General features: G+C 39.4%; 1 protein-coding gene across 1 annotated transcript in view; it reads left to right on the top strand.

Annotated features, from left to right (window-relative positions):
- The window catches only part of LOC129247912 (uncharacterized), a 32,199-nt gene extending 16,000 nt beyond the window's left edge, over positions 1-16,199 (top strand). Inside the window, exons 2-5 of the mRNA XM_054887279.1 lie at positions 383-578; positions 14,181-14,400; positions 14,482-15,067; positions 15,197-16,199. Of these exons, the coding sequence (XP_054743254.1) occupies positions 502-578; positions 14,181-14,400; positions 14,482-15,067; positions 15,197-15,987 (1,674 nt within the window). The 5' untranslated portion in view covers positions 383-501 and the 3' untranslated portion in view covers positions 15,988-16,199. The remainder of the gene's footprint in view (positions 1-382; positions 579-14,180; positions 14,401-14,481; positions 15,068-15,196) is intronic.
- Positions 16,200-16,475: the final 276 nt, after the last annotated feature.

The raw sequence follows: 16,475 nt of genomic DNA, 5'->3' as shown, positions 1-16,475 counted from the left end.
GCATACTTACATACTTACAATTACGTGAAAATGTATGTTTGTAAATACTTGTATGCAGTTTCCTAGGCGTCCTGTTTACTCCAAGATCAGCAACTCCAATTAAATTACTCTCTTCGCTTCACTCCACTCCAAAGCAATTCAATTCCATTCAATTCAGACCAATTCAATTCGATTGCCAAGGAAATCAAACAATTTTTCAAATATTTAAATGAAGCAACAAATGATTGCATCCGATAGCCATTGAACTACTGCAGCTGCTGTTGTTGCATTGCACTACTCTTGGCATGGACCACTTCCATGCCTGCATTAGTGTACGAATTTACTCACAAATAAATGCCCTCAATTTCTACTGATACGTATTTTTTTCCTTCTCTTTTTTTAGATTTTATACTCGGGAGCCTTTCAGCAGAACTACCGGACGCGGAGGAGCAGCTGAACGCGTCCAGTTTGAACTTTAAATTGCAAATTTTCCGGTGAACGTGCGGTGGACGGACTCTAGCTATGCATCGCCTAATTGGTGTACTATTTCTAAGTCTGATTGGTTTGGGATTACTGGACAATACGCAAGCTGACGCATCGTGAGTAGAGTCGATTAAAATATTTATTTGACTTAAATCGATTTTTTGTTTATAACAAAACGTAAATGTTAGTTAGTTTACGCCTTATTTCAGTTAGTGCTTGGAATTTCTTGGGTATGTAAGCCAAGTAAATGAAGCCTCCAAAAATGTTGAATTATGAAGTGTGGCTAGTCAAAAGTGAAAAAAAGCGAGACTGGTGCTGGTGTAAGACATTTTATGTTGATTCTATCGGGGTACATTAGTAAGTGGACTCTCCCTCTCTATCACTTAACTCTCCAAGCGAGTCCTCCTTTCATCAAAACTGTGCTGCCAGTATTTTTATGTCAGCACCTTTAGAAAGCTTTCCGCTTTATCTTTCACAGCTGTGACGGATTTGATCCGTTTTATTCAAATGTCACCTTGAAAACTAGAAACGCGAAACATTGTCCAAGTCCCGGTGAATAAAATTGATGGTGTAACACTGGGATGCGAGCTTGACTCGAAACCGTAATGCGAAATGAGCCGACAAAACAAAAAAGTAGCTCTAATGCGATCGAAGCCTATAATTATGAAATGGTTCAAATTTAATCATCCAATTCTAATTGTAAAGGAGAATGTGAGAGAGCAAAATGGCATTTCATTTTGAGGGGAAGTTGCAAGTTTTGTTTTTGAACAACTTTTTTACTAAATAAGAAACTATTTTGAGTGATGAAAGTCTTTATTTGGACCTTAACAATCTTTTCTGTTAAGTGGAAAATATGATATCCGTCAAGTGTCAGCCACTAGTGTTGACGCACATTTTTGCCCGTTCTATTGCATTTTCCATGAAATTCCGCAAAATTCCCGGTGATAAGTGTATTTCTGTCGAATACTCTCCTTACGGACGTCGATTGTCTGAGGCTTATTAACATAAACACGCGACTTTAAGTAGCTCACAAAGAAAGGAGTCAGGGATGGTTAAATCGGACGGTCTTGCTGGCTATGTCAAATCGAAAAAACGGGAGATTACGCGTACAGAAAACGATTCCCTCACAATATCCACCAAGCTCATCCAATTGTGGCAGTAAGAAGATTTTTATCATTACCCTATAGCGTTCGCTAGTAACAGTGACCGTATTTCTGCTGAACTCCTCAAAAAAACATGCGACACAATCACTCCTCCCGTGTGAACGCCGCGCTACACAGTGGCTTTGGTGGATGTAATGGCTCTTTGTGCATCACACGCGGATTTTCCGTGCCTTAAAAACGAAGATTTTGCTGAAGATGTAACCGCCTAAGTGGAAATGCACCTCGTCGCTCATAATAATTTTCGACACAAAATCGTCGTCTTGGTTGTTGAGATTATGGATAATATAGTTTGGCAATAAATCACACGCGACTGTTGGTCAGCAAGCGTTAATTGATGTCTTGACCGTTTGCACTTTATACGAGAGCATAGGTAAGACTTTCCTTAAAATTTGCTGAAAGGTTCGACTGGTGATTTGCGTGGCCCGTCGTCCGGTTGATGTTTCTTCGTTCTAAGCAACATCGGTAGCCATATCGGTGGCGATCACCCCTTGCAAGGTCTCGTGTGGTTTCCATCTGTTCGAGTTCAATAGCGAGAATATTTGCCCAGCTGACGTGACACAATTACGAAATCGACGTCGATGTTCACGCTGCATCAACACTACCGACCGATTGTTGGTAAAAAGAATCGACACAAATATTCTACGTCCTTGCGGAGTAAAACGCTCTCTTGCCTGCCTGTTTATATCCTGCAGCTCTTTAGTGCACATGTGTCGAATATGATTGACGTACGACGCCTTTTGCAAAAACTGGAACTTCTTCCGATAGGGTGCTTCATTTTGCGCCACCTTGTCATCAATCACTTCAGAAAGCGAAAGTACTGAGTTGGAAAGAAAAGATTTTACATTCGCTGGCCTTTGGCTTATGCGGTCTCCTTCTACAGCGTATAAAAGAGCATTCGACATCTCATATTATTTAAATATCACAGAGTTTATGGCCCATGACAACTACCGAGGCTGAGTGTGCCTGTGAGTGATATACAGACAATATTCCAGAAAAATTGCGAAATGGTTTTAGAACCCCGCATTTTTTCATACAAATTAGACTAGGTAATAGGTCTAATCATGAAACAATTGGTGTTCAAGTATCCACAAAGCTTGCAAAGTAGGGAAAGTGAGAGAGCAAAATCACATTTCATTTTGAGGGGAAGTTCCGAGCTTTTACTGGATACATTTTTATTCGTAAGAGTTTTCAAGTGAGAAAAACAGCTGATTGCAAAGTAAAAATAAATACGAATTAAAATTTGCGAATCGAGTCAAATTTAAATAAAAAGTTGGATTAATTTGAAGAATATATAATCAAATGTATTTTAGATCAAATTTATAAAGTTTACTTGAAGTCATAAATTAAATAGGAATCGGCCAATGATTTAGAAGTATGCACTTCTAAACCACAGCCTCCAGCCACCGTTGTCGCAGTTTCCGAAATACAAATCGGAAGGAAGCATTGAAGTTTCGTTTGTGTTTTACGCTTGCACTTCGTAGTCCATAACTAATTCGGCAATATACATACATACATACATACATAGATGGAATCAGGGAAAATATTAAAAAAGCTGTAATTGCCATAAAAATACAACTGCTAATGGAATGTTCCTCATCTGACAGTGATGATGAAATGGAACAAAACAAAATTACATTCTGTCAAAAAATACCGGGAATTGTTCATTTAAAAAGCGCGCGTTAAACATATATGAAACAATTTTTTGCTGCAATGTTCGTACAACTGTCCTCTATAGTATCACAGAGTTTGAGCGTGACCTGTCAATTAGTTTGTTTTAATTATACTATATCAGTCAACTGCGATTTTCACTATGTCTTGTATAAAAATATCGAACAAAGAATTTGTCTTAAATTTTGTGTTTTGAACGGGATTTTGTCTGCCGAATCGTTGAAAATTTGAAAATGTTGCAGAAAGCCTATGGCGAGGGTGCTTTATCAAAAACACGAAAAATATTGGTCTACGATTGGTATAAGGCTTTTGCAGAGGGCCGAGAAGTCGTGAAAGATTTGCCCGATCTGGTTGCCCATCAACGTCTTCAACGGATGAAAACGTCGACAAAATCAAGGAAATGGTGCTGGGAAACCATCATTTAAGTTTGAAGGAGGTAGCTCGTGACCTTAGCGTGTCTCACGAATCAATTCGCAACATTTTACACCATTAATTGGGCATGAAATTCCAAGCTGCGTGGCTGCTCGACTCATTCCAAGAGAGTTTAATTTCTTTAAAAAAATTCATCGGAAGAAGGTGGCGGCAGACATGTTTGAGCAAGTGAATTCGGATCCAACGTTTATCCAGCGCATCATAACAGGTAATGAGACGTGGGTGTATGAGTTTGACATGCAAATCAGTCAACAGGCCGCTGAATGGCGCTATCCACATGAGCCGAAACCCAAAAAACCACGTCAAAGTCGGTCAAAAGTGAAAGTCATGCTACTCGTTTTCATTGATTATCCTGGTGTTGGGCACTCGGAATTCGCTCCAAATGGTTCTATGGTAAATGAAGAATATTATTTGGAAGTTATGCGACGTTTGAGAGAGAATGTGCCTAGGAAACGGCCAAATTTGTGCAAAGAAAACTCATGGATCTTGCACCACGATAACGCACCGTCTCACAAGGCTTTCATTGTGAACACTTTTATGACCAAAAACTCGACAAATATCATCGAACAACCGTATTCACCGGATTTACCCTACTGTGACCTTTTCCCAAAACTTAAATTGCCACTCCGCGGACGTCGCTTTGAGTCGATAGATGCCATTAAGGAGAATTCGCTAAAGGAGCTGAAGAAAATCTCTTGAAACGCGTTTAAAAGGTGCTTTGATGACTGAACTAATTGTTGACATATGTGTATTGCTTCGAATGGAACCTATTTTGAAAGTGACAAAATAAATTTTAATGATTAAACAATTATTTTGCGTTTTATTGAAAAATTCTCGATACTTTTTTGACTGAATGTCTCGTTATTTTGCATTTTATTTGCTTCATTTTTTTTTATATTTAATACGGGGTAGCTCAAGTGACAGGGGACTCGATATAAACCCCTCAAAAACTCAAATAATTCTCTTTACAAAGAAACATAGGCTCCCTACAATCTCCCCGCTAATTTTTAAGGGTGTGGAGATTCCTTTGAAAGAGAATGTCAAGTACCTAGGACTCATATTAGACAGGAAACTCACGTGGAAATCTAATATTGAGGAAAGAGTAAAGAAGGCCAACGTTGCATTATACACTTGCAAAAAAGCGGTCGGTATCAAATGGGGACTAACACCCCGTATTACGCACTGGCTCTGTACTTCGGTAGTTAGGCCAATCTTAATATACGGAATACTTGTATGGTGGCCATCTGCTCAAAAGGCGACTTACGCTAAAATCATGAGTAAGGTCCAAAGAACAGCTTTTTTATGCATCTCTGGCGCTTTAAGGACTACTCCAAACAAAGCGCTGGAAGTGCTAATCAACTTACCTGCCCTAAATCTGGTAGGAAAATACGTGGCCGCCGCCTCGGCGCTCAGACTAAAAAGTATGGCGCTATGGAAAGACCGGTGCTTTGGCCACGCTTCCATTTTGCACTCTCTGAATAGTCATAAACAAGAAATAGACTACTCTATCCCTAGACTCACCTTTGAAAGGCTCTTCAAGACGAGTATACCGTCAAGAAGGGAGTGGCACACAACAAGGCACAAAAGGGGGGAATTAAACTTTTATCCAGATGGCTCCAAGCTAGACGATAAGGTTGGCTACGGAGTTTTCTCGAAGGAATTAGGACTGGAACTATCCGTTCGACTACCAGACTACTGCAGCGTCTATCAGGCAGAGGTACTAGCTATAAAAGAAGTGGCTACATACCTAAATACGCACGCCGTAACAAAAACGATTATAAATATATTCTCGGATAGCCAGGCGGCCATCAAATCAATGAATGCGGCTTTACTAAGATCGAAGGTTGCACAGGAATGCCGGGCAGCTATAAATGACATTAGTGACGTATTCAAGGTCAGCCTTATTTGGGTTCCGGGACATAGAGATATTGAGGGAAACTGTAAAGCAGATGAGCTAGCCAGAAAGGGTACCGCTCTCCAACTGCTGAGTGATAAAAGTATCATCGGAATACCCATGGCCACGAGTAAACTAATAATAAAAAACCACTTTATCCAAGAGGCCAATAGGCCAATAGGACATGGAGAAATGAAGATACGTGTCTAACAGCTAGGCTACTATGGCCGCAAATAAACAAGAAAAGAACAAAGGAATTGCTTAGTCTCTCAAGAGACAATATCTCGAAGGTCGTGGCTTGTTTAACCGGTCACTGGCTATTTGGCAGGCATTCCTCGAGACTAGGAGTTTTCTCCCATGAATATTGCAGAAGTTGTAGAGATGAGGAAGAAACAGTTGAGCACTAAAATCAGAGCAGGTTGTCTAGGTAAATACTTTTTGAAGTGAAAACTTCTTTAGAATCGTTGGGAGTGATTTGAGAAAAAGTGAAACGAAAAAAGCGACACTCTTGGCTACGAATATTACATATACACGTAGCGACGAACTAAATAACTTTTAGGCCAGCGCCGACAGCATGGCGCGATAGCCGAGCGGCTAGCAATGTGAGCTTCCGATCCAAAATTCTTGGTTCGAATCACAAGAAAAAAAATTTTTTTATACAGTTATTTTATTTTATTTTAAGATATGTTTATGAGGAGCTTTTTTTCATGGCAGAAATACACTCGGTGTTTTGCCATTGCCTGCTGAGGGGTGAGCGCTATTAGAAAAATAGTTTTCCTTAATTTTGGTGTTTTCACCGAGATTCGAACTGACGTTCTCTCTGTGAATTCTGAATAGTAGTCACGCACCAACCCATTCGGCTACGGCGTTTGTTTAATTTTACTGATGCAAAAATGAGGAAAAATATATGAATAAAGTTTGCTTACTGTTTACACATTTTCCAAAGGTGACGGAGAACCAAAAAAAAAAGTCGATTTTCAAACAAATACGAGTGCATATGTGTAATTGTGTTAGAGTTTCGGTCACGCCCCAGCAAAACCTGCGTGCATATGTGTTTGTAACATTCAAAAAAATGTAATTGTGTTAGAGTTTCGGTCACGCAGGTTTTGCTGGGGACGCTCATAATAGCAACCGCGTGTGTATTTTTATATTCGTAAATATTTTCATTTTTAAATATTTACCGCAATTATGCCCAAAAATAATGCAGAAAAGTGTCGTGAATATCGACAGAAAAAAAATCAATAAATAGCATCACGGAATTCATTCACGAAAATTTAATAAAGTATACACCAGAAGTATCGCGGATACTTAGAAAAGATTACAATAAAGTTCCAATGATTTTAAGTGGCGATTTTAACGTAAATTTTGCATTGGACACAGCGGTTCCTTTAATTGACGTTCTCAATACAACATTCAATTTAAAAATGTGTAACAATCGCACTGAATCGACAACACGATCAAAAACAACCATTGACGCGGTATTTCAAAGACATGTTGACAACATCGAAACCAAAGCATTTGTATCATATTTTAGCTATCATAAGCCACTCGTATCATTTGTTGAAATTGAAAACATTGAGGATGAATAATAATAAAATGAAGAAAATAAAATATGAACTTTATAGCAATATTATAATGAACCTATAATTATCTTGCTCCTAATGCTGCTTTCGTCTTATTCTCTCTCAGTTTGTTTTACGGAAGGTTTCACTTCTATCGCGTCTAACCGTTAGGCTTTTTCGCCAAAAATGCTCGTTTTACGTTTTTTTGGCACCAAAACTACAAAAAAAAAAAAAAAAAAATTTTATTAATGGGGGGGGGAGCATTACGTCATACTTTAACTGAAAAATTCGACTTTTTTAGTTTCAGATGATTCTACGACGAATGCCGATTGGCACCGCAGAGCACCTCTCGAAAAACATATCTCCAAAAAAACTCTGTCATGGGCTATTTGTCAATATTTTATTATTAATATTTTTTAAAAACTTATTGAAAAGATGTACAATAACATGCAACTGATTTTATTAAAGTATCTTAAGCCATATTTCTGTAAAAAATTAAAAAAAAAGTGTTTTTTTTAGCGCTAAACCCTACCACCCCCTTAACTAATTCGGCAATATATATACATACATACATACACGTATAGATGGAATCAAGGAAAATATTAAAAAAGCAGTAATTGCCATAAAAATACAATTGCCAACGAAATGTTCCTCATCCGACAGCGATGATGAAATGGAGCAAATTATTGCGGACAAAATAAAATTACATTCTGTCAAAAAATATCGGAAATTGTTCATTTAAAAAGCGCGCGTTAAACATATGGCAAACATTTTTCTGCTGCAATGTTGGTACAACTGTCCTCTATAGTGTCACCGAGTTTGAGCGTGATCTGTCAATTAGCTTGTTTTTGGCATATAATTATATCAGTCAACCGCGATTTTCACTATGTCTTGTATAAAAATATCGAACAAAGAATTTGTCTTAAATTTTGTGTTTTGAACGGGATTTTGTCTGCCGAATCGTTGAAAATTTGAAAATGTTGCAGAAAGCCTATGGCGAGGGTGCTTTATCAAAAACACGAAAAATATTGGTCTACGATTGGTATAAGGCTTTTGCAGAGGGCCGAGAAGTCGTGAAAGATTTGCCCGATCTGGTTGCCCATCAACGTCTTCAACGGATGAAAACGTCGACAAAATCAAGGAAATGGTGCTGGGAAACCATAATTTAAGTTTGAGGGAGATAGCTCGTGACCTTAGCGTATCTCACGAATCGATTCGCAACATTTTACACCATTAATTGGGCATGAGACTCCAAGCCGCGTGGCTGCTCGACTCGTGCCAAGAGAGTTGAATTTCTTTCAAAAAATTCATCGGAAGAAGGTGGCGGCAGACATGTTTGCGCAAGTGAATTCGGATCCAACGTTTATCCAGCGCATCATAACAGGTAATGAGACGTGGGTGTATGAGTTTGACATGCAAATCAGTCAACAGGCGGCTGAATAGCGCTATCCACATGAGCCGAAACCCAAAAAACCACGTCGAAGTCAATCAAAAGTGAAAGTCATGCTATTCGTTTTCATTGATTATCCTGGTGCTATGCACTTGGAATTCACTCCAAATGGTTCTATCGTAAATAAAGAATATTATTTTGAAGTTATGCGACGTTTGAGAGAGAATGTGCCTATGAAACGGCCAAATTTGTGCAAAGAAAACTCATGGATCTTGCACCACGATAACGCACCGTCTCACAAGGCTTTCATTGTGAACACTTTTATGACCAAAAACTCGTCAAATATCATCGAAAAACCATCGTATTCACCGGATTTAGCCCCCTGTGACTTTTTCCTTTTCCCAAAACTTAAATTGCCGCTTCGCGGACGTCGCTTTGAGTCGATAGATGCCATTAAGGAGAATTCGCTAAAGGAGCTGAAGAAAATCTCTTCAAACGCGTTTAAAAGGTGCTTTGATGACTGGACTAATTGTTGTGTATTGCTTCGAATGGAACCTATTTTGAAAGTGACAAAATAAATTTTGATGATTAAACAATTATTTTGCGTTTTATTGAAAAATTCCCGGTACTTTTTTGACTGAATGTCTCGTTATTTTGCATTTTATTTGCTTCATTTTTTTTTTTTAATTTAATACGGGGTAGCTCAAGTGAAAAAATTCGTAATGTTTATGATTTTTCCTCCCAAAATTTAATCAGCTGTTCGTAAAATTTGCAAATTGTTACTGGTACCCTTTTTTCTGTTTTCTCTTTAAGAGCGAATGCTCGGAAATTAAGTTACTGAAAAGGGTGGCGCAAAATTAACCATTCAACTTTTTACTAAAAAAAAATTATTTTTAATGACGAAAATCTTTATTTTGACCCTTACGTGCTCCATTGCTTGTCTGTTTGTATGCTGCAGCTGTCTAGCTCACAAGTGTCAAATATGATTGCCGTATGCCAATATTTGCAAATATTATAAATCTTTCCATAATTGATTAATTTTGCGCTACCTGTTAGATAATTTTTACAGAAACAATCACAAGGCCTGTTCTTCAATTGTTATGGAGGGAGATGGAAGACTGGCCTTGTCTAGCTTTGGATTTTAATTCACCATTACACAATCTTCCTTTTTGCTAGCAACTCCGAGGAATTCGCGTTATCTTTCTCGACCAAAGAGTAAACTTCACTTCTTGACATTCTTCCCAGGCTTCTATCGTATTTTCATCTATCTTTGGATGCAGATTCTCTGTAACTTCAACTTGCCTTTCTGTAGCGAATTCCTCATTTAGGATTTTTTCTTTGGGTTGCTTTGAATACATCCATATATTTAGAATCGGCGCCAGTTCCAACTGAAATATCAGCAACAACAAAACTCAACTCATTGCAAGGAAAACTCATTAAAGTTATTTATAAAAGGGAACACACGCATTCTGCTGGAAGTTGCTTCAAATGCAACTCATTAATCTGCATGTCAGAGACACCAAAAATAGACGCATTTGCGTTGTCGTCCGCATTCTGCGTCTTATCTCCTAACTTCTAAGTACTACTTACACAAGTATGCGCCATTGTATGGACGTATGTATGTATGTATGTATGTATGTATGTATGTATGAGTGCATTTGTAAGACTGAAAATACAATTGAAGGCAAGTATGCCGCGTGTGTGTGTGTGTGCGTGTGCGCGCTTTCCACTTCATCATATTGCAACAACCAGCACACAATCATATTCCCACAACACAAAAAAAAAACCTTTCTGTTTATTTACAGAATGCGGCCTGCTCATTGCTAAATGCTCACTACTCACTCACAACTCATTGCTGCTGGCTGTTGTGCATCACTAGTGAATTACGCAATGCCGTCGCGTATTGACGCTAAACACTGAGCATTGATCGACATGCTCCATGCCCTCAATCAGCAATAGAAGTCACAAGAGATGCGGCGCATTAAAGCCTTGCCAACAATCTTTTGACCCTGAGCGCTATGAAGCGCTTCCTGGGTGCATTGCATTTATAGTAAGTACCTACTTGCGCTTCTTATGTAGGGATTAAGGGCACCGCTAGTGAATATGTCGATAGATCTGCGTCTCTTTATTTGCATTTGCCACACTAAAAGAACTGCTGATGCTATTCTTATAAACAAAAGCAATGGCACATACAGTTGAAGCTATAAAATTAGGCACTCGCACACTGCTTGGTGCTATGAATGGGCAATCCACGCAAATGGCAGAGCCGTAACGCATCAATCTTTCAAACAATAACAACAATAATAGATACAACAACAAAAGATATAAAAATCTAAGGCCGCCTTCATGCACGGTTGGGCTTCTTTCTTATGATAATTTTGCCACCCTCATAAAAGTCAAAGGCGCCGTAAATGTAACGGCATCTATCATTTCATAAATTCTTGCTGCATTCTTTCAGCTGTTGCATGATCGCGTATGTGGCGCTTGAAAGTGAAAGCCTTCAGGGAGGGTGTGGACTGATGTGTATGCAAATGGCTATGGCAGGCGGCATGCCACTCGCACCTCATCTACTGATATTAATTAACGCGGAAGTAGTTTGACATTTCCATAGAAATCTTTGAAGAAATTCATAGCTGTTGGAATATTCACAGGCATTTATTAGAAGTATTCAGCGCATATTTGGCAAGTTAAAGCTTGTCGTCATTATTTTATTTATTTAGTCAAAAACTGTAAACAAAAGAACTAAGCCTTTGTACTATGAACATCATTTCTGCTAGAATTCAACATCATTTAAGATGATTTGGGGACGCCTAAGCTGAATGCATTTGTGTGTGACTACCATTCGGTAAGGCCCGGGTCCGAAAACCACTGAGGGGTTGAAGCATTAACTAAATACTGTGGCAGGCACCTTGACACCGTACAGAGGCTTAGTCGAATCTCGAACCGAATCTAGGCACGAGCAGGAATTGTCGTTTAGCCGATCACTCACCCTGGCGGCTCTAAAACCAAACGTTTTTTACCGACGACGAGTTTTTCGAGCATCTTCCAAGCGCAGATGTATGCCACCTGTCTTTATGCAGAGATTGACCCAGATAGGAACTTCCGGAATGAGCGAATTGCCATTCTGAGCGAATGTATTCACTGGTCATTGAGTTTATCGAGAGATTGAATTTGTTAAGTATGCACAATCCCATCCTGCTATTTTGGGTCTCAAGACACAGAGGTATAAGTGGGAACGAAGCAGTGGGCGAATTTGTAAGAGCGGCTACAACCTCGTCGTTAATAGGACCCGAGCTCTTCCTTGCTATGGAACAACATACCATCAAGGAGAAGCTTAGGAGTGAAGAGCTAAAGCTACGGAGCTACGCCAGGGAGAAGTCCTTACTGGGGGGCTACAACCAAAAGGGGTTTAAAAATCTCGCAACTCTCTCCAAGGATAAACTAAGGGTATTCTCAGAGGCTAAAGCAAGTTATCTGCGCATGCTCGAGATATGGTCCACTGACTCTTCTGTAGCCAATCCCCGGAGACTCCAAAACACCTTTTCCTTGAAGCCCGCAATAGCAAAATAGTTGAAACATCTCGGCCATTTACAGCCGGAAGAAAGACACATATACTCAGTCCAACCCAGCGCTGTCTTAAGTTTAATAAGGGAACTGGGTGTGGATGAGATACTGTGATGAATAGAGGGCACAAAAGGCTATGAGGTCGACGTGGAAATCTCCAATAAATTTAAATCTAATGAAACATTAAGTGATGGAAAAAGAGTTTTCTAATAGCGCTCGCCTTCGACATGCAATGGCAAATCCACCGACTGTATTTCTGCCAAGAAAAATCTCATCTGCAATTCGAAAGCGGTATTAAACTGTAGGTCTTTCGATTTGCGGAGCTACATCAAGATTTGACAGGTCAGTTAAAAAATGTTGGTAGGCTCTTTTGAGTGAATGAATAATTCTTCATTCGAGTTTATAACTGAGGCAAAGGCAGACCCAAGCTAATATGGCTACAAAACCTCACCGAAGACCTCAAGAAATTTAAAGTAAAAAACTGAAAGATGAATTTCTAGCGAGTTAAATGGAAGAAGATCGTTGAGGAAGCTAAAGCTCACCCCAAGCTGTAATTCAGATACATGATGATGATGATCCACATACAAATAAATATTGCCCTTAAAGCTACACTAAAGTCTTCAGAATTTTTCGTACAAAAGCGGCCAGCTTGCGTTGTGTCAAAATTCGCGTTGGGTTTGAGATGAGACCTTTATAAACGAGCTCCATAAATAGCAAAAAAGTGGCCATCCCAACCCTCCGAGAAAGATATTATATCATATTTGGAATCCAATGGAGAGTTTCACTTTCCAACAAGTGTTACTTTGGACTAAGTAGTCAATTGAGTAGCAAAGTCCTCTTTGCACGGACAAATCTAACACTTTATAAGACTCTCTAATGCTCGTTTTCTATTATCGTATGGCGTAGAATCTTGAACGATGATAATATCCGATAAGGCGTCCCATAGAGTGTTTCAGAAAAAGATTCTCCGTACAATTTTTTGGACCTTGGCACGTAGGCGATGGAACGGTAAGCTTTAGGAAGATATAGTCATAGTGCAGCGAATAAATATCCAGCGATTCCGCTGGCTACTCTATGTCATACGAACGCACACAAAGGCTCCGATTCTGAAAGTATTTGGTTCGGACAAGGTTGGTGCTAGCAGAGGAAGAGGAAAGCCTCCTCTTCGTTGGAAAGATCAGATAGAGAACTTGGTGTCTTCAACTGGTGTCAGTTAATACGAGAAAAAAACGACTGGCGCGCTTTGTTAAGTTCGACCAAAATCGCTTAGGCGGTTATCTGCCAAGAAGAAGAAGTAAATGAGAAAGGTTTATTTGTGGCTTGCAGGTTTATGTTGAATTGAATAAGGCCAATCCACCTCCGGCACCGCAAATTTTGGTGCTCACTGTATATGTGCGTTGAAGAGATCCTTTGAGCACTGCCGCTTTCTGGACTTAATAGCGTGAAGAAGAAAACTTGAGAAATTGTAATCACACTCGAAATCTGTATTCGCGACTTGGCACTAAGCTTCACATAGACCGTACGCAAGGATGATAGAGTATTCTGTATTCCCTCTACCGTGGGACATATGAGGAAGAATATTCTAAAACTAGTTCACTCTTTGCCTTTAATTTCCTCGGTTTTTTTCTTTTCTTCTATTTAAGCTATCTCCCGAGTTTTCTTTACATACTTTTACGTCGAGATATTCAGGATCATAGATATCAATGGGTGCTATAAGTATCCACAAAACAATAAAAACAAACAATTTCACGGACAGATATGTAGGCCGAGCTTTTTTCCCAATTTTTGGTGTCCTGTTTTTTTATCATTTACAGAGCATGTCCCCGCACAACAAATACTTTTTGTGAGATGCATTGGCTGCTGAGATGAGGTTGTTTTTAAAGAAAAACCTTTTGCTGTCCCACGGATCCAATGCCAGTAGGCCATGTTTGGCCCTGAAATTCATTAAATTTTTTACTTTTTTTATTCACAACTAAGAATTACTTGCATTTTCGCCTACATAAGAATATAATTAATAAGATTTTTGGATACCATTCCATTTTCAGTCGAGATGATATACGTGGCACCTTGCAGTCCCTGGTTTATTCGTACAATCAGTTAGACAACAAATTGGAACGGCACGAGCATCGTGAAAGAGCGCTTGGCGAACTACTGAAAAAAGCTCTGCAAACCCTACAGAAAGGGCAAAAGAATCTTGAACCGCTTAATGGAATATTTGGACGTTTGGACGAGCGGGTTAGCCAGATCGAAACAATGTTGATAACGGTAAAGTATATCATACATATTTATATTTTTACTTACTTGATACAAGAGTACCACTTCGAATTTCTATTCTATTCCATACAGCAAGAAGAAAAGTACAACATACAAACCGAAAAGCTCGGCGAAACTCTCGAGCACATCTTCAAATGGATGCGTGAGAACGATGAGTGCTACAAGCGACCACCGGTGCCGCCAGGCGGTCAAGCGGTCACCACACCTGCGCCCATTGTCCAGGTACCAGCCGTGCCACCAGAGTTCATCAAACAGCAAGAGAAAATCAATCAAAATATGCTCGAGCAAATAACGAAATTGTCGTCAAACGTTGAGAAACTATTGGATACGTCCAAGGATATGATGGAGCAGACAGAAGTGGCATTTAAGAGCGTGCCATCCACAGCGGAAATGTTAACCAAGATTGAAGATAAATTGGTGAGCTATAGTGTGGTGACACCGCCACCAGTGCCAGAGCCAGTGGATAACTCAGAGTTTGAGAACAAAGTGCTAGGGAAATTCGATGAACTGGCGACTGGTATACAAGAGCTACGCACACAGCCCAAGCCCAAGGAAGGACTTTCGGATGCAGACAAAGAGTTCATACATGGACTGACAAACGATACGCTCGCCGCGATCGAGAATGTGAAGGTTAATGTGCAGAGTGCCACAGAAAAAGGTAGGCGCAGAAGAGATACAACAGAGTAATTAGGGTAGTTTAAGAATTTTCTAGTCGGGAAATGGTGTTTGCCAAATTTCTGCAAAAAAAAATTTTGAAATAAATACAAATTATTTATCTATCCAATAGCATTTGCTGAAACCGGGTCACTCATCAAAGAGTCCGAGCAGAACCTTGAGTCGGGTGCGGCTAAAATTTTGGAAGGTGTCACCGTACAGGCTAATGAGCTCGAGAAATTCTACAACGAGATGAACACCAGCTACAGCAAATTGAACGACGGACTTGAGATATTCAGCAAATTCAATAATATTTTAATGGCGAACTCGGAATATGTTTTGGATACACAACGTAAAGTCGAATTCGGCACATTGCAGACAGTACAGAAAATCAATGATATAATCGACAAACAACGCGAAGAGATTATCGATTTGCTGAAGACACGCTTCGACGCGGTCGACGAGAATGTCATCAATAGCCAATTTGAAACAATGCAAAATCTCAGCTCTACCATTGAGAGCGAAATCAGCCATGTCTGGCGGCAAATTTCCATCATGAATGGTGAGATTACCGATAACAAAGAGCTACTCAGCCTGATGCAGGGACGCAATGAAGTGTTCGTGAACAGCACCTTCCTCAGCATGGCTTCGATGGGCAATAAAGTGGAGGACATTAAGGGACGCATGCTAGATATGGACACAAATCTGAATTATCTGTTGGGTAAATTATCTTTGATGTCACAGGAATTTGGCGCCATCAAGCAAGGACTTGCCGAATCACTGGAGCAGCTGCGCAATACGTTCCATGTAATGCAAGAGAAAATACCCTCACCAGGACCAGGACCCCATAATATTGCCAAAAATGAATATGAGACAGAGTTGAATTTGTTGAATAAGCGTCATGCCGCTGGCACAGTGCAATAAATATGGGGAGGGGAGATGAAGAGTTTAATTTTATTTATGCAACAAAATAATAATACGAAAGATCATTTAGTTTTTAAAAGAAATTAAAATGCGATATATTTTGTACAATTTATTCTAATCGTTCATCACACACATACAAACATAGATATATAAACACATTGATTCATATTTGAAATTTACTGTTAACAAGAATAAACAAACAGAATAACACACATTTTGGCTATTGTCTGCTATTTATAAGATATAACCGTTAATTTTCACTTTTTCTTTTGTATTAATCAATAAAATAAATAAAAAAGAGAAAAAGTTAATTATTAAAGCACTAATGGATTGGATGAAGGGTTATATATACAATTGGCGCGTACATCCTTTTTGGGTGTTTAGCCGAGCTCCTTCTCCTATTTGTGGCGTGCGTCTAGATGTTGTTCCACAAATGGATGGACCTACAGTCTCAAGTCGACTCCCGAAACATTTACGGTTTTTATGAG

Source organism: Anastrepha obliqua, chromosome 5, assembly GCF_027943255.1.
Source record: "Anastrepha obliqua isolate idAnaObli1 chromosome 5, idAnaObli1_1.0, whole genome shotgun sequence".
NCBI lineage: Eukaryota > Metazoa > Arthropoda > Insecta > Diptera > Tephritidae > Anastrepha > Anastrepha obliqua.
The sequence above is the reverse complement of the archived record's forward strand: the minus strand, read 5'-3'. Positions and strand labels throughout refer to the sequence as shown.